General features: G+C 43.7%; 2 protein-coding genes across 12 annotated transcripts in view; one reads left to right on the top strand and one right to left on the bottom strand.

Moving 5' to 3' along the window:
• DDX4 (DEAD-box helicase 4) overlaps positions 1-8061 on the bottom strand; it is a 34556-nt gene extending 26495 nt beyond the window's left edge. The window contains exons 1-4 of one of the 2 annotated variants that reach the window (XM_087759783.1): positions 7947-8061; positions 6958-7646; positions 3314-3399; positions 489-552 (exon numbers count right to left, since the gene is read on the bottom strand). In XM_087759783.1, coding sequence (XP_087615909.1) covers positions 489-552; positions 3314-3382 — 133 coding nt within the window. In that variant the 5' untranslated portion in view covers positions 3383-3399; positions 6958-7646; positions 7947-8061. Of the gene's footprint in view, positions 1-488; positions 553-3313; positions 3400-3601; positions 3739-6957; positions 7647-7946 lie in introns of those variants that run through there. The other variant, XM_087759782.1, reaches the window with a different exon arrangement.
• Positions 8062-8612: 551 nt separating this feature from the next.
• SLC38A9 (solute carrier family 38 member 9) overlaps positions 8613-23958 on the top strand; it is a 56291-nt gene continuing 40945 nt past the window's right edge. For all 10 annotated transcript variants that reach the window (XR_015705238.1, XR_015705237.1, XR_015705239.1 and 7 more), the window contains exons 1-2: positions 8613-8760; positions 17456-17604. Coding sequence is in view for 4 of the 10 variants with exons in the window: in XM_087759750.1 (XP_087615876.1) it covers positions 17501-17604 (104 nt within the window). In the remaining 6 variants the exon portion in view is untranslated. The remainder of the gene's footprint in view (positions 8761-17455; positions 17605-23958) is intronic.

Genomic DNA, 23958 nt, shown 5'->3' with positions numbered 1-23958 from the left:
ATTAAACCAAGAATGCTTTACCGAAACTTGATACCAAACATCAATGTTTTGTCTTGTGGTTTTTGTTGGTTCTTTTTAAATGGATCTAAGTTTCTGTGCAACAACTTCATCTGACCTTTTCTTATTTTCAACACAACTGTCAAACAGGACCTCGCTAGAACCGCTCAATATTGCAGGTAACACTTAGTTAATTTCAATACTGTTCATGTTTAGCACAGCCTGTTTTAGAAATGCTTATGAGGTAACACCTACTGACTCTCATTAGAAGTTACATGCTATATTCAACACGTAACTGCAGTAAATAAAGAAGGGTTGAGGGTCAAAAGGAAAGTCTACTCATGTTACCTGTATTGTTTTATGTTGCTTACTCCAAGAGGGACACATGAAAATATCACAATTATAATATTGTGGTTTTCTTTAATCTCCTAAACTGTTCAAGGGATCAACTCCCCCAGGTGTCAGTAAAATCAAAAGTGCCTTTCACATACCGAATGAGCCTACAGTTGGACTGAAGTCAGACGAGGGGCCATTTCGTCTTTCAGAGAAGCTAGCCTACAAAAAGAAAAAAAGGCACAACATCATGTTAACCCCAGGCCAAGTAAAGTACATAAATACAAATGCAGTTTCTAAGTCTCGCACTTGAAAGACATTGCCATCTGCACCTTCCAAAATGCAGGCTCTCAGACTCTTCTGTCCACTTCAGTTTATTACGCTTCAGTATACTAAATGGCATACTGTTTGCACCTGACTGTCACCAAAACGACATTATACACAGCTGACGTGGCATTAAGTGTATCTTGCCTTCTGTCACTGATTTATGGAGGCATCAGCTTTGTCATCTTGCCAACAAACATCTTAAGCCTTAAATATAAAAAACATTTATTGTTCAAAACAATACTATACTCTTTTGAAGGATTTTTGTTTTCCAGTCTTTCAGACTCTGTACTGTGAATAAAAACTATTTTCATGACTGCATTTCTAGGGTTTTACTAGAGGATGCTTACAGATTATCGTAAAAGGAAACACCTGAAATACATCAGTCCCTGTTCATTTATTCAAAGATTCAGATACTCCATTTGAAACAATTCAGAACAGCACCTAATTTTCACATTTCAGTCTTATGGCCAGTTTTATTTCCAGCAAAGACCATGTTTAACTTTCTCCTGTGTAATGAAAACCAGACACGTACTAGTAAGCCAATACACCAGCTGACTGGGGAACATCACAGAACTACTAAACCTTTTACTTCCAGACTGTGCTTTTTACTACAGCTTTCACACTTCTCAGTTTCACATTACTCTGAAAGTGTATGCTGTAATTTCTTCTTTTAGCAACCTTACTTTTAGCCTTACACACCCATCTAGATAAGCCATTCACCTCTCCTCTTCCTCAAGGCTGAATTTAAACACCCATTAAGACCAACACCAACAATCAAAGATTCATTACAGATTCGCCTCAAATTTACTGCAGCTTCTTCCAATACCAGTATTCACTCAACAACATCAGAAGCAGCAAAACATTATTCTTCAGCTGTCCCTCATTACACTCCTGTATCTTACCCCTCATTTCACATCAAACCATTTTGCTGCTATGTAAAAAATAGCAAAATTGAATAGGAACAATTTCTACACAAGATTTAGCTCAGGTAGGTACCTGACATCACCCTAGTTCTGCTATGAACCCCAGAACTGTATTTTAAGAATTCTTCTCACCTGCTGCCAAACTCTTGAGACCATTAAGCTGCACACAGTTTAACAACTTAAATGTGCTACATCCTGACCTAATTGTAGCTTTTCTCCTGACAGGAATTTAACTCGAGAATAATTTCTACAAGCACCCTTTTCCAGTTTCAGTTTAAGTGAGGTGGGTTTGCAAATGCTGTAGTAGCTCAGCACACTTGGGGGGCGGGGCTGAAAGCAGAGTAGATGCAACTTACAGAAGCAACTTAAACAGAAGATCTGAGAGGATGCAACAGCTCCACCTATTTCTGAATATACGATAGCTTCCTGAGAGCTTGGGAAACAAGACTGGCAACTACCCAGATCTGGAAACATAGCTGCTACATAATCCCAGTTAGGATCCATGAGTCTCTTTGCTTTTCTTCCCTGAAAAGCTGGGTATTAAAACCACTTTCAAAATATACAGCAAAGGGACTGAATCACTTTACAGAATACAGTGACCATGTTAACTTATTTTAGATTATGACCATCATGATGAGACCCACTTACAAATACGGAGCTACAGATGCAATGAAGTTGTCGTGGTTTCTATACATGTTTAAGCCTGCTTGAAAAGTCAGATTCCCATTTTTTAAGACTGCAGTTTTCTGAGCAAATGAATCCATGTAACAACTCACTGCTGTCAAGAAAAGATGAGGTTCCATTTATTTTCTCTTTACCAGCTTTGGTGGTCAAGGCCATCTAAGCCATTTCTGCATCACTAAAGAGTACTCTTCAGGTTAGAAAATGAAAAGAGCTCACAGAACTACACAAGAAGCACTGGTACCTGAACCAACAGCAGCAAGCAAACTGCTGGTGGGAAGGAAACCTCCCCTCTTCACTAACAGTGAACTCCTATAGCACCCTACCGTATTTGCAAAAACATACTGTAAGTGATATTCAAAGTCCTATCTATAATCCTCAGACAGGTGCACTCCTCACCCTTCTGATGGCAGCTATGCATTGAAAACCATGAAGTTTGGGAACAACATGAAGTGCAATATTAACTGAACAATGGAGATCACTGAGAGAGTCACCCATGGCAGGCAACAGGAATCACCCCTTTCAGTAGTTACAAAACTTTACTTGAATACCCCTTACCACAACTGATCTGCAATTTTAAATTTCTACCCTACGTAAGTTTTTGCTGCTTCCCTTCCAGCCTCTGCTGGTCCACTAGCCTATCCACATAGGTACTCAATTCATAGCCCAATATATCATAATTAATGAGTTACTACTACGTGCCACTTTTAGGCCACATACTTTTCCACACAGCACACATCCTCTCACAACCCAACACAAGGAGACAGCATTAAGCAGCTAGAAGAGTAAAGCTAATTGGCTACCCTGAGCATGCCCCAGGAGCCTCCAGGAAGGCAAAGCACCTCAACATTTTGAGAAACTGAAATTGCTACTACTTGTTAAGAAAACACCATGTTTTTCAACACGTAAGTTAAGGGCAAGATCATCCAGGTGCTTCGGGAATCACAGGAACAGGAGACCACAGCCCACCAGCCACCTAGGCTGCAGGGTGAGGAGTGGGAGGAAGGGAAGAGAAGCAAACATGCTACAGCCCAATAGTTGCCACCCCATACCTGCTCAAGGGGTGGAAGGATTGGTGATGCCTCATCCCCCATCTCCGCATTCCAGTCCTCTTGGTTCATGCTGTGCCCTGCTGGATCTGCTTGCAGGAGACAAAACACTTTAGCGGTGACCCCCTGCCTGCCCCCAGCGGGTCCCGCCGCAACTGTGCAGGGGACACCATTAAGCCTGCCCGTCCCAGCACCCACTGTCCTCATCGCAACCCCCACTCCGTCGGAGGGCTGTCCTCTCGGTGGAGAGCCTCCCGCTTCCATGGGAGAGGCACCCAGCCCCGCTCCTACCTCCCTTCCGCCGCCGCCGAAGCTCCCCATCGAAAGGAAATGGCGCCTCTCACCGAGGCTCTTAATAACGCCGCCGCCACGTGCAGTTACTGGCCCGTCACGTGCCTCACCCGCCAGCCAATAGGAGCGCGGAGCGCCGGCAGAGCGCGCGCGCGCGCTGGTGCCAGTAGCGGGGGTGAGGTAAGCGCGCGGCGCGGGCGTTGAGCCGTCCGGCGGGCGGGGGCGGGGTGCCGCGTGCCGCTGCGCGCGTGGCTGCGGCTTGTGGAGCAGGGGCGGCCTGGGCCTGGGCCTGGGCCTGGGCCTGGGTGCGGTGACCTCCTCCGGCGGTGGGAGAGGGCGGGAGGCGGTGCGTGGTGTGCCTGACTGTGCCCTCTGTTGCTGTGGGGAGCAGCGGCGGCCTCGGGGTAACCAAGGTGCATGTGGAAGGAAAAGGGAGCTCGGGAAAATGCAGGTTCACGGGATCTGGGCATTTCTGTCCATTGGTGGTGATCCTGCTCGGCTTCTGAGCATCTGAATATTCCTTAATTTCTTCATGTATGACTGTTAAAGTGTGGTTTATTTTACAAATATCGGCTTCTAATAAAAGTGAAATCCACTGTTTGGCAGAACTGCAACTAAGATTGTCAGACCACACCTGGAATGCTGTGTACAGTTGTGGTCCCCGTTATACAAAAAAGATGCGGAGAGGCTGGAGGGGGTCCAGAGAAGGGCCACCAAGATGATCAAGGGTCTGGGAAGCCTGCCATATGAGGATAGGCTGAGAGAGCTGGGTTTGTTCAGCCTTGAGAAAGGGAGGCTTAGAGGTGATCTCATCACCACGTACCAGTACTTAAAGGGGAGCTACAAAGAAGATGGAGACTCCCTTTTTACAAGGAGTCACATGGTGAGGCCAAGGGGTAACGGGTACAAGTTACTCCCAGGGAGATTCCGATTGGACACGAGAGGTAAATTTTTCACAATGAGAACAGTCAACCATTGGAATAATCTCCCCAGGGAAGTGGTTGACTCCGCTACACTGGACACGTTTAAGACTCAGCTGGACGTGGTGCTGGGCCGTCTCGTCTAGACTGTGCTCTTGCCTAGAAAGGTTGGACCAGATGATCCCTGAGGTCCCTTCCAACCTGGTATTCTATGATTCTGTGATCATTTTACTGCAAACAAGGTTTTTAAGCATTAGCATAACAGCTAACAGAACATACCCCTTTGCTAGAATTAAAAAAAAAAAAAGTTCAATTAGGTTAAACAGGCTATTTATTTTATTTAAGAAAAAAAAAAAAACAAAACAAGCACCACCAAACTTAAGAACAACACCCTCTTCCCACAGTTTTTTGTTATACTGGACTTGGTATAGAAAAGAAAGAGGGCTAAATTCCTGGCTCAGGAGTGTTATTTATGTTGAAGTGCAGAAGAACATGGATAGGACTTGTATCAGTTCAATGCATCTATTAAAAATTGCGGCAAGTACTCTGACACTTCTGCTTGTGTTTCTGAGCTGCTGGTGCAGTGTATGTCTTCTCTGTACTTCTTTTCATGCTGTGGAATAACGCAGCAATGCTTATTCTGAAAACTAAAGGAAGTACATGTCATTCTGTAAATGTGATCAATACTTGTTAACCTGCTCCACCATGTTCAACACATTTTCCTAGACAGAAAAACTATTTGAAAAACTGTGTGCCTGTTGAGAACTTCAATGTCTTCTGTTGCAGAAAAGCCACATCAGCTCTGTAATTTTGCAGTGAATATCTGAATGTCTAGCAGGGCCTCTGGGCAACAATAAGGCAAATTCCTGCAGCAGATGGAGGTTATTGGAGAGTGGTCTCTGAACTAATGCTCTGGTTATTTTCACCTTACTTGTTGTCAGTTAAGCCCTGTCCTTTATCGCTGCTCATTTTTCAGGAACATCAGGACAGGACACAGGTTGTGCTCAACTTAGAATGCAAAGCAGCGAAGAAATGTAAGAACCAGCTTCTCTGTCTCAGTGAAATTAAAACTGCACCACTAGACGATATATGTGAGGCTGTGCTTAGTGCAGGTAGCAAAGACAGCAGCTGGGCGTTATTAGCTTTCAGTAAGTGGTCAGTAAGATACACAATGTCCAAGGATGAAGAACTCGCAATGGGAGCATCTCTGGGGGAAGCGTATAAAGCTGTTTGCAAGTTCCTGAAGCAGCATCTGGAACTAGCAGGGAAGCTCACGAGCTATATTCTACCCCCTGTACTAACTCTGTAACACACCATTTTACTTCTTGCCTAAACAAGAAAGCAGAGTAGGCTGCTTCATCAGCCAAAACGGCTTCTGTTTTCATTGCACTGAAGCTCTATTTTGGACGTCCATAGAGGAAAAAGAGCAGTATGTCTGTTTTCCTGAGAAATTTGTGGTTAATGGTAGATACGCTACTCTGGTACATGTAAGCCAAACTGAGACCTTTGGAATTGTTCATCCTCCTTTCCATCAACAGGTTACCATTCCTTCAGCTTTGCCAGCATAACTTCACGTTCAGCACCCCCTAACTCGCTCAAGGAGACAGAGTTTAGGTGAATACTTTTAATGGTAGTCTTCCTCTATTCCTTTGATTCTCTTCATTGTAGGACACTATCTGCTGCCCCCAAATTACTTCCCACTATTGCAGGAGAAGCCAAACAATGAAATTTTGTGAATGCCAAGAAATTACATGGTAAATGTAACTAATTTGTTCAACTCTGAAGATTCTTCAGGGAGCTACAACTTTTTCTTTTTCCCTAAGGCTGCTAACAACTTGATGTAAACCATGGTGGCAGGGCACAAGCTGCACAAGATATTTGCTGACTGCCCTGGGGGTCATTTTGTCCAATCAGACCCACTCAAGCAGAGTCACCTAGAGCCAAAAAACAAAGTAGTATCCAACATACATAAATGATATTTTATACAGTACCTTGAAATGGAACATGGAGCTGCAGATCACCAGAAAAACATATAAAAGTATATTACAAAAACTTATAAAAATAATCCCAAGTGTGAGTGTAACCCCCTAGAGCGAGGAAGAAGAAAGCAGCAACATAAACATCATATTCCACCCAGAGGAGGACTCCAGATGCTGCCAACAAGTCCCCTCCTCTCACCACTGCCCAGGAATGAAACCACCAACTAAAGGACCCAGAGCAGCTCTAGAAGGGTAGGCATACCACCAGGAAAAGGGGTAGAAAGTAAGCACCGTACATAAAAAAAATTTCTTCTTTCTTTTTGTGTAACAATTAGAGATGGATTAATAATGCTTAGATTCCAGCCTGGGCTCCTCTCTCCATGGGGCCACAGGTCCTGCCAGCAGCCTGCTCCAGTGCAGGCTTTCCACAGGGTCACAGCCTCCTTCGGGCACCCACCTGTTCCAGCATGGGGTCCTCCACGGGCTGGTGGATCTCTGCTCCACCGTTAACCTCCATGGGCTGCAGGGGGACAGCCTGCCTCACCATGGGCTTCACCACGGGCTGCAGGGGAATCTCTGCTCCGGGGCCTGGGGCACCTCCTCCCCTTCTTTCTCCACTGACCTTGGTGTCTGCAGGGTTGCTCCTCTCACATATTCTCACTCCTCTCTCTGGCTGCAGATGCTGATGCACAGCAACTTTTCCCCCTTCTTAAATATGTTATCACAGAGGCACTACCGCTGTCGCTGATGGGCTCGGCCCTGGCCAGCGGCAGGTCCATCTTGGAGCTGGCTGGAACTGGCTCTGTCAGACATGGGGGAAGCTTCTGGCAGCTTCTCGCAGAAGCCACCCCTGCAGCGCCCCGATACCAAAACCTTGGCACGCAAACCGAAAACGATGTCTAAGAGCCACAACGTACACTTGGATTCTAAAAGTGGCTCAGAGGCAAAAGATGATAGTGAATTTGCTGGGCTACACAGAAGCAAGAGTTTTGGCCCAACTCAGCTTGTGTGCCGCTGAATTTCAGGATGATGGGTGGTGTGAGTCTCTGCTGCCTCATTTCCTCCCACAGTCTGAAATTCAATTACACAGCAGTTTTCTTGCACGAGCAGTCCTGCTGCTAGCCACACCATCTGTTTTGGGCTGCACTTGAACAGAAAGTACAGATTGGGATTTATGTCTAGCTTGTTTTGTAATATTGTTCTCACATGGGGAAGCTATCTGTGCTGTGTTCCTTGCATGCAATTCAGCAGTTTTCCCAAGAATGAGCTATAAATATCCCTAGAATTTGACTTTAACCAGGGTCTCAACTATGAAAAGGACATGTTCCCAACTTGCTTTAACTAGGACCAAACCCCCCTCCTCCCCCCGCCCCCCCCCGATTAAAAATAGTGAATTTCTATAAATGTGTTGGCTGGCTGATTGTCCCTGTTGTCCTGTCTGCTTACCTGTCCTTTGCTCAGCAAGCTTTGCTTGCCTCCCCGAGCAGGTCAGGAAACTCATGATGCATCATTCCCCACAGAAGGTGCTTCGCCAGTCATGCCAAGACCAGCGCGGTTTGTTTTGTTAAGGATTATGTCTACACTTTGTCAACACACTGACTGCAAAAGCATGGAAGCGGACGGGTGAGTTGCTTGCTTGTTTTGTGTGTGTGGGATTGGCACCTCATCAGCAATCACCAGCAAATCCACACCTTTTCTTCGTGGCCGTTTGGTGAACGCTTGTCCATACCGTAACGACCTCGCTTGACAACTGGGTGAGGCACGGAGCACGTTTTGCTGCAGCACATGCGCTTCCCGGCAGCAAAGCCCCGCGGCTGGGAGACCGGTGCGCTCGGCTGCCCAGCTGGAGACTTTGCTGACACAGAAGAAGAGGCGGGAGGTAAGGCCGCCACCGAGACCACCCACGGCCCCGCCGCCCCGACCCGAATCAGCGGCTCCTCAGAGCGACCCCCGCCGTTTTGCCTCCGGTGCAGCGCCAGTGCCACCCGCCCCGGGGCCTCGCCCCTGCCCGCAGCGGCGCCCAGGCGAAGGGCGGGAAGCGCCGCGCCCCGCCCCGCCCCGCCGGCCCCGCGCCGCGCAGGGCTCCCTGGGAAGCGTAGTCCCGCCCTCGGCAGCGCCCGGGCGCCTTCCTCAGCGGGGCCGCTCTCGGGAACTACGCGACCCGCCGAGAGCCTCCGGCCCCGGCTGCTTCTTGTTGCCGCCGTGGGAGCGCGGCGCTGCCGGAGCGGAGCGAGGCGAGGCGGTGCTGCCGCCGCCGCAGGTAGAGGAGTCGGGTCTGTTTGTGCGGCGCCAGCCGGCAGCGGCCTCGGGCCCGGCCGGGGCGCGGGGCGGGAAGGGCGGCTCAGCGGGGCCGCGCCGCGGGGCCCTCGGGGCGGGGGGCGAGCGCTGCCTCAGCCGCGCTGGCCGGAGCGGGGCGCCGCCTGCAGCCCGGCCTGCTCAGCCCCCGGGGGGCGGCGGCGGCCCAGCCGGGCCGAGCCGAGGCGCTGCCACCCTGCGGGGCGGGCTGCTCCGCTCCGCTCCACCGGGCGGGTGGGCTCCGAGGCGCCCTGCCCTGCCCTGCCCGCCGCCGCGGGCGCTGGCTCTGCGGGGAGGAGGGGGCCGGGGGCGGAGCGGCCCGGGCGGCAGACGCTGAGCGGCGGCGGCAGCGTGGCGGGGTCGGGCGCGACGTGGTGGGGGGGAGAGCGGGCGAAACATCCGCGCGTCCTCTGGGGTGCGGACACGGCGTGGAAGCTTTCCGGGCGATTCAGAAACCAGGGAGCAGCTGACATCGGGCCTGTGGACCCAGTAACCTTAAAAAAAAAAAAAGTGGTGTTAAAAATTTAAGTTAATCCCTAAGGTGATAACTTTATGTTCTTGTATGTATTTCTTTACAGTCTCCACAAAAAACATCTACATACCAATAATAGACGCTTTCTCTGTTGAAGACAAATCAAATTAATGTTCCATTTCTTCTTAATTTACTTAGAGTTATCATCTGGCAGCAACCACATACCCATTCGTTCAGTCTGAGTACACAGAAGCTCCACAGTGGTTCAGTTTGTATACTCAAGAGTGTTTTGTTTTGTTTTTTTTTTTTCCCCAAAAAGTTATTAACTTACATTGCTTATACAGTTTAAATCATCTTCAACCAATACAGTTGTAGGAGACTATGGATGAGCTAACTGGTGGCAAGCCATCCCGGTTTTAAGGAGCTCTGAAAGTATGCTACTGCTCTTAGGACCAGTGTAGCATTCTTCAGTCCCTTCTGATGGAGGACTCGCTGCCCCAAAAGAGGGACCGAGGAATTATTCTGTCCTGCTTTGAAGTCCTTGTCTTTCAGTGTAGACCCTGCTTATTTCTCACAATTTCTGTGTGCACAGCCTGCAGTTTCCTTGAGATCTATGCCTTTAGCTTTATTCATCCATTCATCTGCTCAGAACTTAAGACCAGATCACACCAAGTAGCACTTTTAAAAATCATTTTCCTTATTTGAACTAAATACGTTAATTAGTGGATTCTTGCATTTAAGCCATGAGTATGACGTGGGATTTTAGGAGAAATGAAACAAAATGTGTCCACAGTTTAAATTGTCACGGTTTTGTTTGTGTAAGCTAATTGACTGGGAGCTATCCTTTTAAGAACCACCAGAAATCTCAAAACAAAGAAAACTGCTGCTGCACGTAAGTACAAGAACAGCTTCTGGTGCAAAATAATTTAAGACTGCAGTTGTAATTAAACAGCTTGAAAAGTAACAAATTATAGGTGACTAAGTTCTGTGATCGTTTATTTCAAGTTGCGTGACTTCCAAATTAAGAGTTCTGGCTTCATCCGTGGTGGCTGATCCACTGGGTCTCCTTCTACACTGGGAAATTGTTATAGAACCACTGCTAACGTCTGTGCAGCAGCTTCAGCTTTAGTAACGTGGAGCATAAACAGCTCTCAGAGCTCCAGCTGCTGTTTTTCCAGCACCACGTGCAGCTGCACTGGTAGCCATGAAGGTGTGGTAGAGGCTGTGGTGGCAGTGCCCCTCTCTGCCTTCCTCCCCCTGCCCTCTATGGAAGGTTCTCTGATAAATAGCAGTGCTACAAACCAGCTAAGCACAGTCTTGTGCTTGTGGGATGACTAGGATGACTGAGTACATGAACACAGTTTTCTTCCTGCTGTGGGGTAAACCTGTTTGGTAACCCTCTTACATGGCCGGGGCTGTAACTCTGAATGATCTGTTAAGATGGGTATCTCATCTTAAAGCATTGACACGCACGTCTGCAGCCAAGGTATCCACTACCATTGTTAGATTCACAGTGCAAGCAAACTGCGGTATAGTTTTGTCATCCAATACAAAGAAGACCAGGTCACAGCACAGCCACCAGGCTAAAATGAGGTTTCTAAATCTCTTGGGTCCTGGTCTTCACTCCTTGAAGCTTTTCAGACTTTGTAACCAGGAGAGAGGGGGAGAGCCTGAAGGCAGCAAAGGGAGAAACTCATAGGGGCAAGCCAGTGAGGACTAATGAAGGTCTAACCCTGTTTAGATTACCATCTGAAAGTCATGTGGTGTGTAGCCCTTAGTGGGACTGGGAAAAGTATCTTGTGTATCCCTAGATATTGCTTCACAGTTTATGACCAGCAGCAGAAAACCTGGATTATTAAATTGTCATCCACTTGTTCCCTTTTGCTGCCCTTCTGATGTAGTGCTTCAGTTGTTTGTAGGAGAATTATAATCAGGGCAAGAGGGCATACTAAGACAGCGTCACCACAGGCAACCAGTGAAATTATATCCTGAAAACAGAAGGGACAACAGAATTCAGAGTCTAGGCAGACTTTTGACCATTGAAAGATACCTTGACATTAATGGTGTTCAGACATGTAGGTGATTAGATATTAAGGATGGTTAGGACTGTGTTGGTAGTATATGATTGGAAAAACTAATTGCTGTTTTAAGCTCTCACCCACAAGAGAATCCCAAACTTATTTTAGCATGCTAACGGTTTGGACAGATTTTTTATGTCGGGAAGAGTACTTCAGATTTTCCTTCTAGATGTAGCCATTCCTTCGTAAGTGAAAGGACAACTGAGTGTACTTTAAGGCAATGTACAACAGTTCTTAAAAGATGCTAGTGTCAACATTGCTTCAAATTTGTGAGGTTTGTGGTACTACAAAGGTATGTCAAGAACATATTTCCTTTATCATAGCTGTTGTGGAAGACCTACCTTTTTATCTTAATAACTATGCTAGATACAGCCATGAACATTTAGGGAGGCGTTTTCAACAACACTTAAACGCTGACTTTCATGGGGGTAGCAAAGCCAGAGTATTTCCTCCTGGAGTCAAATGCTGAGAGGACTAAGTAGCAGATATCTGTTACATGGTAGGTTAGGAGTTTCACAAGCAAAACCAAACACTCTCCTCACCAAGCTGAGTTGGAAAGGAGAAGAAATATGGGCGCAGAGAAAACATTCTTACAGCCTTTTCCCCTCAGCAGCAATGCAGCATGCTGCAGGGGAAAACATAAAATTTCTTCCTTTATTCCTGCCTTATCAATAAGATTTTAGTTGTGGGAGAATGCAGTTAGCACTCTCTCTGATCTTCGTCTCTGCTGTCACTAGTGGAAGTTAAGACAGGAGAGACATGATGTTTGTGGCAGAAGAGGGCAGAAAGCAGGTCCCTGCCGGTGAAAGGAGAACTCGCCGAAGAGTAGAATGGTGACAAGCAAATGGCAGAGGACCTGGAGAGACAAGAAGGGTTTCTAGAGAAGAATATAGGGTGCAATGTGTTGAGGAGAAAATCCCTATTTCTCATTCATTACCAAATCTGTTACAAAGCAAACCTAGTATCTGTGCACAGATAATTAAATACCCAAACCTGTGTTTAAAAGGACAGAAGTTGCAAAGTTGAAGTATTCAAAGGTTGGAGTATTAAACTTAGCTAAGTGTATTGAAAATTAAAATTGCCTAGGCAATCTTAGTCACCTTGGTACGTATGAATTATGATATTGATTAGAAGTACTTAGGTATCAGATCAGTATTTTTCTCAAGCTGGACAGTTCTCAGAATAGGGAATGTTTTGTTAGAGCAGCAAAGTGATAGTGTTCAGTTCATTTGTGTGTGAGACGGATCTGCCTTATTTGATGCTCAGCAAACCATAGGCGTTCCTCTTGGATGTTTTTTGCAGTGCTTAGTACGAATCACAGCTAAGTTTTATGTAAAAGTTAATTTCTCTTCACAACGTGTCTATGAGCTAAGGCGAGTATTGGCATTATCCTTATTCTTAGGGTAAGGAATAAAGCACAGGAAAAAGTCCACTAATTTTGAATGCTCAGTTTGAGAGTTACTTGGTTGCTTTCCAAGTATTTAACATCATTCGGTGGTGCACAGTACAAATGCTCTCTTGTTTTGCAGCATTACACAAAGCAGGTTCTAAGCAGAAGGAAAAAAATGGGGAACATACTGTCAGAGGTCGGTGGTCCCTCAGGCTGTGGTTTTAGTTACACTTCTAGCAGTATTGCCTTCTTTCTTCTGCAAACCATATGCGTGTCTCTTCAACTGGGCAGTGAAACTGCTGGTTCTGCAGAACTACAACCAGACAATCCCAAACCAGACCCAAACCAATTATCTTCCTCCTTAGATTTATTTTTTTAGCCAGATCTATTCCCCAGTCCTGTTCATTCCACCGAAATAAAAAAGACGACAAATAGCTGTGCCACCACAAATAGGGGGAGGAAGGACTGCGAGAATGATGTCCACTGGGTTGGACTCAGTGATCTCGGAGGTAATTTCCAACCTTAGCAATTCTATGATTCTCTGACTCTGTAATGAGCAGCGGGGAAGAGCGATGCCTTTAACTCATGGCACTGCTGAAGACAAAGTACCATGAATTCGTATCGCCAGCTCCAGGTACACTACAGCTAGCATGAACCTCTTTCCCACTTGCAGGAAAATCCAGTTTGACAACAAATGAGTCAGGTATCCTTAAAACAGCCTTCTCCGTTTCGAAGCAGACATACATTAATTCCCAGAGATCCATAGTAATTCTCTGAATGCAACAGTGGGTTCATGGAAACTGTAACCACGATGTATCATACAGTATACAAACAATGACATTTGTCAAGCACCTTTGATTTTTGACATGAATTCTTTGTGTTTGACATGACAGTCCTGGTTATAGGCTTTTAAGATGGTATAGAGAATACTGCATGTCATCACAGGTTTTTAAAAGAAACCTTTAGAAAGGGGTGAACATAGACCAGATACCCAGTATAAGAAAAACCTTTAAACAACTAGGACACTAGTAAAGTAAGCAGTTGAGAAGAGGTTATTGTAATGGAAAGTGTCAGGCAGTAAGTTCAGATAGCACAACTGGCTCCATCTCATGTATTAAAAATGTTTATTGAGAATGCAGTCCAGCCAGAGGGGTTGAAATTAGATAAGAAAGAGGTTAATCAGGTTCATTCTTCTTCATTTTGCTCTTCTGCTTACCATTTTATTCTAGGCTGCACTGTCTCCCACTGCAGCCTTTATATACATGATAGCTGCATCTATTTATAAAGTAATCAATTTGCTGGTCGTAAGCTTCACCTATCTGTTTTCAACAATAAGCACTTAAAAAATAGACTGTCTTCACCAATCCAGCTTTTAAGTAGACCCTAAAGAGTCAGTAAGGAACAACTCCGTAAGCCCCAAATCATGCTTTCAAGCCAAACTTAGTGTATGCTATGTTTTGGAAGGATTATTTTTCTTTATGGAATACTATAAAATGTTCTGCGTTCATTATTTATAGCCACAGTGCAGAGAAAATCAAACGATGATCAATGTTGTCTGCATTTGTCAGACTCAATTGTAAAGCACAAATACATTATTTACAACAGGTTTTAAGGAGGGGATGCATTCAAAGCAGTATCTTAAATTAACATTTAATGTCTGCTTAATCGGCACCACAAACCAGGTCCTGTGGAAGGAAGGGATCTCAGTACTACAGTCTTCCGGAAAATTCTGGCTAAAAACACTTCTGAGTATTTGGGGTTTGAATTTATTTCGAATTTCAGTTCAGCCATTAGGAATTTAAATTTTCATCTGCATTTTTATGGATAGATCCAAAGTGTGATTTAAACTCGTAGAGTGTTGCAAAAAGCAGAATAAGTGAGGGATCTGCTTTTGAGACCTAGGTGTATCTGTTCAGAAAAAGCATGCAGGATGTTAAGGTGAAAAAGAGAAAAGAACGGAGTAAAAGAACATGATACCATATTACCAGTCTTCTACCTGGGACCACTGGTGAGGTCTTAGAAAGAAAGAGGCTGTAGACTCTAGAGGTGACAAAGGCAAAAAATACAAGTCCATCAAGGCTGCTGTCTTCAGGTGTGGTCAAAGGGATGCAAGAGGTGTTTTGTAATGGGAATGGCAGAGGAGTGGGTGGATATCTGTAGTAGTGTGTGAAATCTCTGGGGCCTGTGGTTTTGTTTCAGAAGTATGTAGCTGCTGGAGGAAGTTGATGTGCGCTAGGGTGAATTTAACTGTGCGAGGGTGCAGGGCGTAAAAGGAGCGGAACGTACTGTGGAATCATTAGGGAGGAAGGAGGTGACCTAGAGCTATAGAAAAATAAGGGAAATCAATAGGAAAGAAATGAACGAGAGGGGAGCTATAAATGGGGTTTGGAAAGGAACAGAGTGCCACGTGAAAGGTAATAAAACTATTGCTGTGAACTAAGAAACCTGTGTGTAAACAGTGCTTAGTAAAGGCAGGTTTGGAAAGCAGTTTTGACAGTATGTAGGAGAGACAGAAAATAGAGAGGAAATGAGGAGCAGGAATTAAAAAACTGAGTATTACCAGAGGAGCTGAGAAGGATGACAGAATGTAAGACATTCAGTTCAGGGCAAAGAACCAGCAGCAATGATGTGGAAGGGAAGGACTTAAGGGTAAAGAATCTGAACTGAACTGATGGTTTATAGAAGGGCTAGAGTGGTAGAAGAGAGGAAACTGTGAGTTAAGCTAGCTAAGAGAAGCCCCATCTTGGAAAGGCTCTCGAAAGAGGAGAGGAAAAAAGCTTTAGAGAATGAGATAGCAAAAACTAGGTGCAAGAGAAAGAGGATGCTGTCAGGGAGTGCAAATAAGGCTCTTAAGATTGCCTGGATTATTACCACTGATGGCGTATTATGTCCTCTCAAAGAGCTAAAATGAACAAGAGAAAATCATGCCATTAAACTTAGTAACTGCATTCAGATCTCATGGATGCTGAAACTAGGAGGAAACTGGCAGCATTGCCAGATGAAATGGCTTCACCCATGCACTATCCTCTCCTTTGCACAGGCATGCAAGTGTGTGCAGCCAGACAGCAAGCCCCAAGCTCAACACTGATTTGGATTTAAAGCAAGAGGAAGAATGGTTAATTTTCATCTCAATCGGTCTTCCCAGTCCAGTTTAGTGTGGGATCACACAAATGCCCTTGAGCTGTAAAGGGCAGGACTAGTGCTTTCAGTAGCATTTCCATGAACTGGAGGCTCCAGTGGTCCCCTCCAGCAGAGAGCCATTACCTGTGCTCAGCACACTGGGGGAGGGAGAGGGGGACTGGGTGCCTGTCCTCTAAAATGCATTTCCTCAGCAGGCTGAGCCTGCCTTAGTGCTTCTGCAGTGCCCCCTACGCGCTCCTTCAGTGTTTTCCCACTCCTCCTTTAGCAATTGTTTCAACCCTAGAGACTCGATGTGGTTGAAAGCTGCTAACTTTCCTTCCTTTTTCATCCTGCCCTTTAGCTTCTTTGTGTTTTTTGCCGGAGGCATTAGCAGGATGAGCTAATGCAAGATGACTGGCGACATGCAGCTGGGAAGGGACAGAGCCATATCAGTGGTTAACGTAGGTTGATGTAATTTTGGGGATTGGGCCTTTACAGTGTGTTCCCATGAGAATGCAGGATGACACACACCTTGTTGTTTCTATCTTACCTTCTTCCATTGCCACCCCAGGTTTCAAACATACAGTGCTATCCTTCCTTATCTCGTGCCAGCTGTGGTTCTCACCAGTCTTTCCTGTCTAATGTTATAAAGCATCAGGAAACAATCCCCCTGAAAGAGCAGGTACTTCTACCATTTTTGTTTGAAGGAGTCCTGGCTGAGGAATTCTTCAGGAGGTAGCAGGGATGAGAGCTGTTAAAACCATTACGTTTGTTCAGCCGCACATGAGACCACAGTGGGTCCCATGTGAGGTCTGTAATTCAGTCTAAGTAGAATTCCATTAGCTTAAAAGCAATCTGCTCCCCATTGTTTGGCCAGGAGTGCTCTGAATGCATATAATATGTTATTATTAATGCATTATTAAACCATTTATTGCCTTCAATTCAAAGAGCCTGGACACAGTAGACTGCAATAATCTGATCTTTATTCTGGGAAATACACTGGAAAACTATGTATGTGTCTGCTGCACAGTTTGAGGTAATTTAGTGAAACAATAGTCTCTAATAACTGTGATAAATTGTTCTCAGCCATATGTTACAAATTGGAAATACAGCTTCTTTAAAAATCACACTGGTCTTACAGTGGAGCAGTAAGAAAAGGAGTCCCATGCTTTGAAGGCAGGAAGATAAGACCTACGTACGAATATACTTAACAGTAATTTGCACATGGTGGACTTGATTCTTAGCTGTGGTAGCTCAAAGGAAATTCAGATTCCAAGCCTCACGTTTTACGAACCTGTTTCAGTCCCAATATAAGTAACAGCATCCATCGTATTCCTTTAATTTATATTGTCTGTGGCGGTGCTAAAAGAGATTCAGAGCACAATTGTACATTGACCACTTTACTTAAATGGATAGTGCGTTGTGAAAAGTACTGTCCCCATGGTGTTTGCATTATGGAATGAGAATGCTCAAGTGGCAAGTTGAAGGGATTTTCTGGTGGTTTTCACCCCAGGAGCTTCTGTGAGGCTCAACTAGCGTTAAATTTGTAGCAGGGACAGAGTTTTACTTAACTGCATTTGTCTCATTTCCTTTTTTGTAGGTCAGAGTAACTGACAGAGTCTGGAAGGAGGCACATTCACCAAACATGGAAGAGGATACCAAACCTCTCTTGGTTCCTGTGGGAGGCGATGAAAGCAATTACGGAATCATGAATATACAGTTCAGTCCAGAAGATTTTAAGTGCAAAAGGTACGAGGAAGGCTGAACCTACAGAATGATTATGTAGCAATGAGTTATTTAATCTTTGCTTTCAGCAACAGAATCCCACAAAGACAGAAGACTGACATTTGGAAACCAGGATCCTACTTTGTGATATTATTTCAAAGCACCAAGTGAACAGATGTTTGTATTGTGTTTTGTTTGTAAGGATAAGACTTTTCTATTGATACCACGTCAGGGAGGGTGCTCCAGTGAGAATTTGGCATGTGGCTTTTACAGTGCTCTTCAAACACTGAATATCATGTGTGTATCCTGAAGCATGATGGTTTTTATTTAGCACAACAAACTGAAATGTTGAGACTATGCAAGAAAGCTTGCCAGCTGGTGTAGATAAATGGCTGTTGGTATGTGTAAATGGCTCTGTATGCACTCTGCAGGTGATGCTGGAAAAATACATTATTTGCTAGTATTGAGGCAACTGAGTGCCCTTTACTGCCTTTAAGAAAAAAACTGTAGTATTTTTTGAGATTGAGCAAATATGAAAAATTCATCAGCCCAGCCTTTTTGCCATGGCTGCAAAAATAATACATATCTAGCTAAGTGGTTATTTTGCATGTTTTCTTAGTTTAACAACTCTGTTCCCCAGAAGAGGTTGGAGTGGGAGACTTCCTCTACTGTTGCAGTTAAGATTTCTGTGAGCTGGTCCTGGAACCAAATCTGAGATCAGAGTGGGAACTAACCTTCTAATGCTAGCTGGAGGTAGCAGCTCTGTTTTTTAGATGAAGGAATAGTCCTATGCTACCTCTTGGACTCTGTTATGGCGCTCTTTTTTTGCCGTTTGTATCCAGCATCGTATTTCAGTAGAGCAGTTTTCCTGAAGGGACTGAAGATGGCACTGTTGTATACAAAATCCTCTTGTTGGGGCCCACTTCAGCAAAAAAAAAGAGTTCTTTATTATAGTGTTTTGCTGCTGTCCCGGCCTGCACCTTTGAAAAGCCGTGAGAGCCTGCTTACGCGTTAGCCAGGGGCTAAACAATCTCTTTTTTTTCTCTGCAAGCAAAGGAAGGAGGATATGGGTCTGAGTGAGCCCAGGGGAACAAATGGAGCACAGGTGTCGGAGCATACAGAATTGTATATATAAAGATTAGGGAACAGTAGAGTACTTCCACGTGGGAAAAGGAAGTGTGCAAAATTAATTCTTGCTTTACCATCTTTCTGAGGAGTGTCTGAGGCCGTGCTGGCATAAGATGACTGCTAATTTATATGTGTTTTGGGAGCTCCTTGTGTTGGAGGAAGTATGTGCTGTGTTTTAGAAGCAGTGGGTTTGAGGTGGTGTGGTGATACAGGAGCAACAAGGGAAGTTTACACCTTTGCGATATATCGAAATGCCAAGATCCACTTTTCAAAAGTGAGGTTATGTATTGTTTCCTCATTGTGTGTTTTTTTTCTTGTGATCTCTTACGTTTGGAGACTCAGCTTCATAAAAGGTCATGTAGCATTTGGTTCCCTCCCCAAAAGCAGAAATGTGTACTTGGATTGTGTTCCTACCTCCACAAGCTCCAGCTTTGCAGATCCATCTACTTTGTCTTTATTGCTCCTCCCTTCAGCTCATTCTCCCATTTTCTACAACCTAGTCTTTTGCCTTCCAAGCGTGCAGAAGCACAAAGATGAAGGGCATGAGCCCTGGGATATCAGGAAAGCCTGGAAATCATAGTTGGGCCAAACAAGGCTGAACTCCATCTCTGTGTATTAGAAGAGGCGGTGCAATCTTTAGAAGAAGGAATGAGGAAGAAGAGGACATCAGGGTCTGTGTCAGGCGTGGTTAAAGCAGTGGACTGTTTGAAGGGCTTCTTCATTAGAGCTTTAGGGAGTAGCAACTTCAGGGAGAGAGGTTTATCATGCATAAAAGTATCAAACAGTGCAAGTGCAGTAGTAGGTGATGTGCTCTGCTTAATTTGCTGATTTTTAAACTTGCTATTCAGAAACCTGATCAGACGTTCCGTTGGTGGGTGGTCATTTTCCTTTGATTGAGATAGCTCATGAAGTGTTTTGTGTGATTTGCTTACAATCACTGTTTGTCTGTCTTAGTGCTGTTATGTTCTTTTGTTTGGGTTGTTTGAGATTTGACGCCATTTACATAGTTATTTGGTTTTCTTAACAGCTTGGAGGATTTGGGATTTTTGAAAGGTATGCTTTTCAGTGTTTACATAAGAACAATAAGCTAATTGTTTTTTAGAGTTGTAAATTATTTTGTCTAGTATTCTTTTGCTAATTTGGGGGGAAATATAAAGCTACTTTTAATCCTCTTAAAGAGGATGTTATTGTTCCTCACAATGACCCGAATTACTCACGATGTATTAGGTGTGTTTTGCCCATTTTGTAGGCCCCTTTAAAAACTAGAATGTCATTGCTGCAGTGGTTTATTGATGATTATTGTATGCGAGAGGGAGTTTTTTTTTTCTTCTGACTGCACTTCAAATCTATTTATTGTTAACAGATACTGCAGTTGTCTTCAGGAATACTTGAACCTTCAAAGAAACAAAAGATGTTTTGTGTTAGTTGTTTTGCACATGAAAAAACTTGACAGTGCCCCCTGCTAAAGGGAGATCAAGCTTTCTTCCTTTTTCTATTCTTTTTGAAGTCTTGTAGTGTTCTCACACAATGTAGGGAGAGATCAGTAGGTGAAATTAAAGAGTTATAAATTAAACAGTGTCTGTTGATGGCAGTCAGAGAAGCCTTTTTAATACAAAAGTGGTTGGTTCCCTTTTATTTTCAAAGTTCTTTTAACTTACAAAAAGGTAGACAATGGTCAGGACTAACCTGTGCAAAACTACCGTTTCTGCATTCATTATGCTTTTACCACTCCAAACCTATGCGGTCTTTTTACTCCATTGCCCGCTTTTAATTTTTCTGTGTTGCTAACATTTTTACTAATTCCTAATATTATTGTGTCCTAACTGGGAAGAATTAGAACCTTCTTAATTAAGAACCTTCGTACTTCTTTGTAAGAAAAGAGTAGAATAGCTTTGCCTATGACACAGAAGAGGGAACAGCGCTTGAAATGTGGTATGGTGAAGCTTGTGATTCTTTATTTGTTAAAATGTGTATCCTGTGAGTAACAGAGGTGACTTAGTATCGTGCTCTGAAAGGTTATTTTGGTTCTGCATCCAGCATTTTAAGATACTTGTGTGGTCATGCTGTAATCATTATAATGACAATGGTCATTTGAATGTGGAAAAAGTTTAAGTAAAATGTATTGCCAAGAGAATAAAGATCTTGTAGGATAAACTGTAAGCATACTGTTTACAATGCTTATGTAAATTCAGACAGCTTAGAAAGTAAAAATCAAGTCAGTGGTGGAATTCTTTGGAGCAGGTTTCCTTAAGAGAAGTGCACTGACATCCATAATGTTCCTCTCTAGACAAGCAGTTCCCAGTTAAGAAATAGCAACTTGTAAGTATAGCCTTCTTACTATTACTTTTTCTCCTTACTTTAATTTCCATGATGGTGAATCAATTTTACTCCTTAGTTTCTGCTGTGCCATATACAGCATTCCTGTAATAATTTGGTGACTCAGCAAAACAATAAAGCCATATGAATTTACTAGCTTTATTTCTGTGTAATAATGCTATCACATGCCTGAAAAGTAACGGATTGATGTGGGGTGTCAAAGAAATCTGTGAAATAAGCTAAGGTGGGGGTCTTTTTGGAGGAGAGGAAAGAAATTGTTAAGCATCCTGTAAGGAGGGCTTTTTTCGTATTTACTTAAATATGAAAAGTTTGTCTAATGTGAAGTCATTAATACCATCACGTAGCGCCAAAACACACACTGACACAAAAAATTGTATTATATCGTAATAGCTCAATACTTAGAACACTACTTTTGATCAGGTATCCAGAACCAGTTGCTTGCTGTTTAAAAATACTTCAGTAAAGGTATTCGGAATAGAGTATTATTTAGTTTAAAACTTCTTGTGATAGGTATTTGCCATACTGCTTCATTGCTCTGCAAGACGTAGTATATTGCTGAAAATATCCAGAAAAAAGATGTAAGCACCCTTATGGATGCTAGCAGTTGCAAGATTGTATGTAGTTTGCAAAACGAATTTTCCTATTGTGCTGTTCCCCCTAACCCTCCAAATCCGACACTTGAACTTTGCTTAGCACAATATTTGGAAACCATTTTAATCGTGAGCATCTCTCCTTGTTTTCTTTGCTTGCAAAAATTGCTACCCAAGTTTGTAACGTGTGTGACTTCTCTCTTTTCCTGGACTAGCACTAGAATTCTTATTTACTGTCCCTCTGTCTGAGTGAGAAATAACTAGCAGATGCATGTAGCTGCAGGTTTTCTGGGAATGGTTTCTGAAGTACATGTGTGGGGTGTAGTGTGTGGGAGGTGTGGACCTCCTGCATGAGATCCTGCATCTTGTCCATACTCATTGTGCTGTGGAAAACAGCTGTGTTTTACTGGTGTGTTTGCCCTGGTAAAAAGAGCATTGTTTTTCAGGCTAGCTATTGAAATATAAATTGTAATTGTGTTTTTCAGTATAGGTATAATTTATTCATTGGACACCATGCTCTATCTCAATGCATGGAAATTGTTTGCACTGTTTTGCATTAATAGTCACACCCTCTAGTCGTGTAACCTCTCCTGTTCCCCCAGATCACATTGTCCCACATGCTTTTCATAATAGTTTTGCCACATGAGAGATATAATGTGATTACCTGTATAAATCAGAAAGTTTTTTCTAGGAATCTATTGCAGCTGCTGATGCTTGCATGTAGAGTGCTTGTCTGTCAGACTTAAGGTCCCTAAACAGAGTTTTCCAAAATATATCCCAGATTATGTTCTACCTGCTTTGGGCTTTGAAAATCGCAGTCTCAGAGAACTTCTTTTAGTCTCTGAGAGCTTCTCAGACTTTCATCTGAGTATGCCCTACGACCAGTCTTTGATCTGGGTGTAGCTGGGCGCTGGGAAATGACCTTGCTCCTAGACAGAGCACTACCCTCTCATAGTGGAGATCAGGGAGGAAGGTTGCATCCCAGCCTGCCCGTGTAGCTTCCAAGTCAGACTGATGTTTTCAAAGAGACCTCTAACAACCATGAAACTGATGGCTGGACAGTCTATTTTAGCATAGTCACTTGCTCAGTAAGACTAGAGGTGCAGTGGTACCCTGAGAAAAAGAAAATTAATTGCTGCTTTAGATCATTTTCATTCTCAACAGGTGTGTACCAGAAGGGATGAAGAGGGGAAGTAGCCCAAGTACTAGCAGCATTAAACGTGTGCACTCCTCCAGGCAGGAAGCAGCAGCAACAGAAAAATAGAATTTCTTTGGGGTTGTTTAATTTTTTTTTTCCTCACCCATAGATTAGATTCTGGATCATGCACTTCTGTTGTGTGCTGGACCCTAAATTGCTTGTTCAATCCAGACTCTGCTCATAATACTGAAGAAAATGAAATATCTTTCTCTAAAGAATTTCTTACCTTCCAGACAGATAGGGTTTTGCTACACATGAATTTTTTTCTTGATATTTGTTTGGTTGTTGACTAACAACACTGCTTTCACCATAAAATAGGATATTATATTCATGTTTTCTGTTACTTTAATTTTAAAATCATCCATGGCTTTAACTTGAATTGCTTTAAAAAATAATCTCCCACTGTTTTCGAGTTCGGAAGAATTTTCTTTCCCATCCATGTCAGCAGTTGTTAACACCATTTTGAAGGAGATCTTTGCCACAGATTTGCTCGCTTTGAAACAAACTGTAGACTTTGTCTCAGTGTCATTTTTTTCCACAGTAGCAATGGAAGATTGTGGGGATGTACTAAAAATATTAACTGGAGATGGGGAAAGAGGTAGTCCTCATGAAGCTCTTCACATTATGCAGCTGTCATGTGCAAAACACACACTTTTTGTGTTCTAAATATGACGTGTGTCAGTGATCCAAAAAGAAAACAGCAGAGAGCTGACTGGAGTGGGGAGGCATTTAAACGCATTACATTTCCTGTTTTCATAACTACAGTCTTTATTTCATAGGTCTTCTAATGAAACATTTTTTAGCAGTGTCCAATGATTAGATCAGCCCAATAAATTTTAAGCTAAAACAAGTTAAGTCCTTTAGAGCTGACAGTCCATGAGTATTTTTGTACGTTACGTACCTATGGAATTAGTTAGCCCTGTGTGTCTCTGACTTGAGTAATAAAGCTATTGCTTAAAATTTATTCCTGTTTAATTGCTGTATCTCTCTTAATTGTTTATGAGAACATCACAGAAGTCCACACACAAAATGGGGATCTCCCCCTTCATGCCATAGACATGGGAAAAAAAGAGTGAATTGAGAACGTTTTAAAAATTGAAAGTGCGTTCACTTTCCTTTCAGTAA

This window comes from Nipponia nippon, unplaced genomic scaffold, assembly GCF_047370975.1.
Source record: "Nipponia nippon isolate SJK-2023a ecotype South Korea unplaced genomic scaffold, ASM4737097v1 scaffold_20, whole genome shotgun sequence".
In the NCBI taxonomy this organism is placed as follows: domain Eukaryota; kingdom Metazoa; phylum Chordata; class Aves; order Pelecaniformes; family Threskiornithidae; genus Nipponia; species Nipponia nippon.
This window is presented reverse-complemented; position numbering and strand designations above follow the sequence as displayed.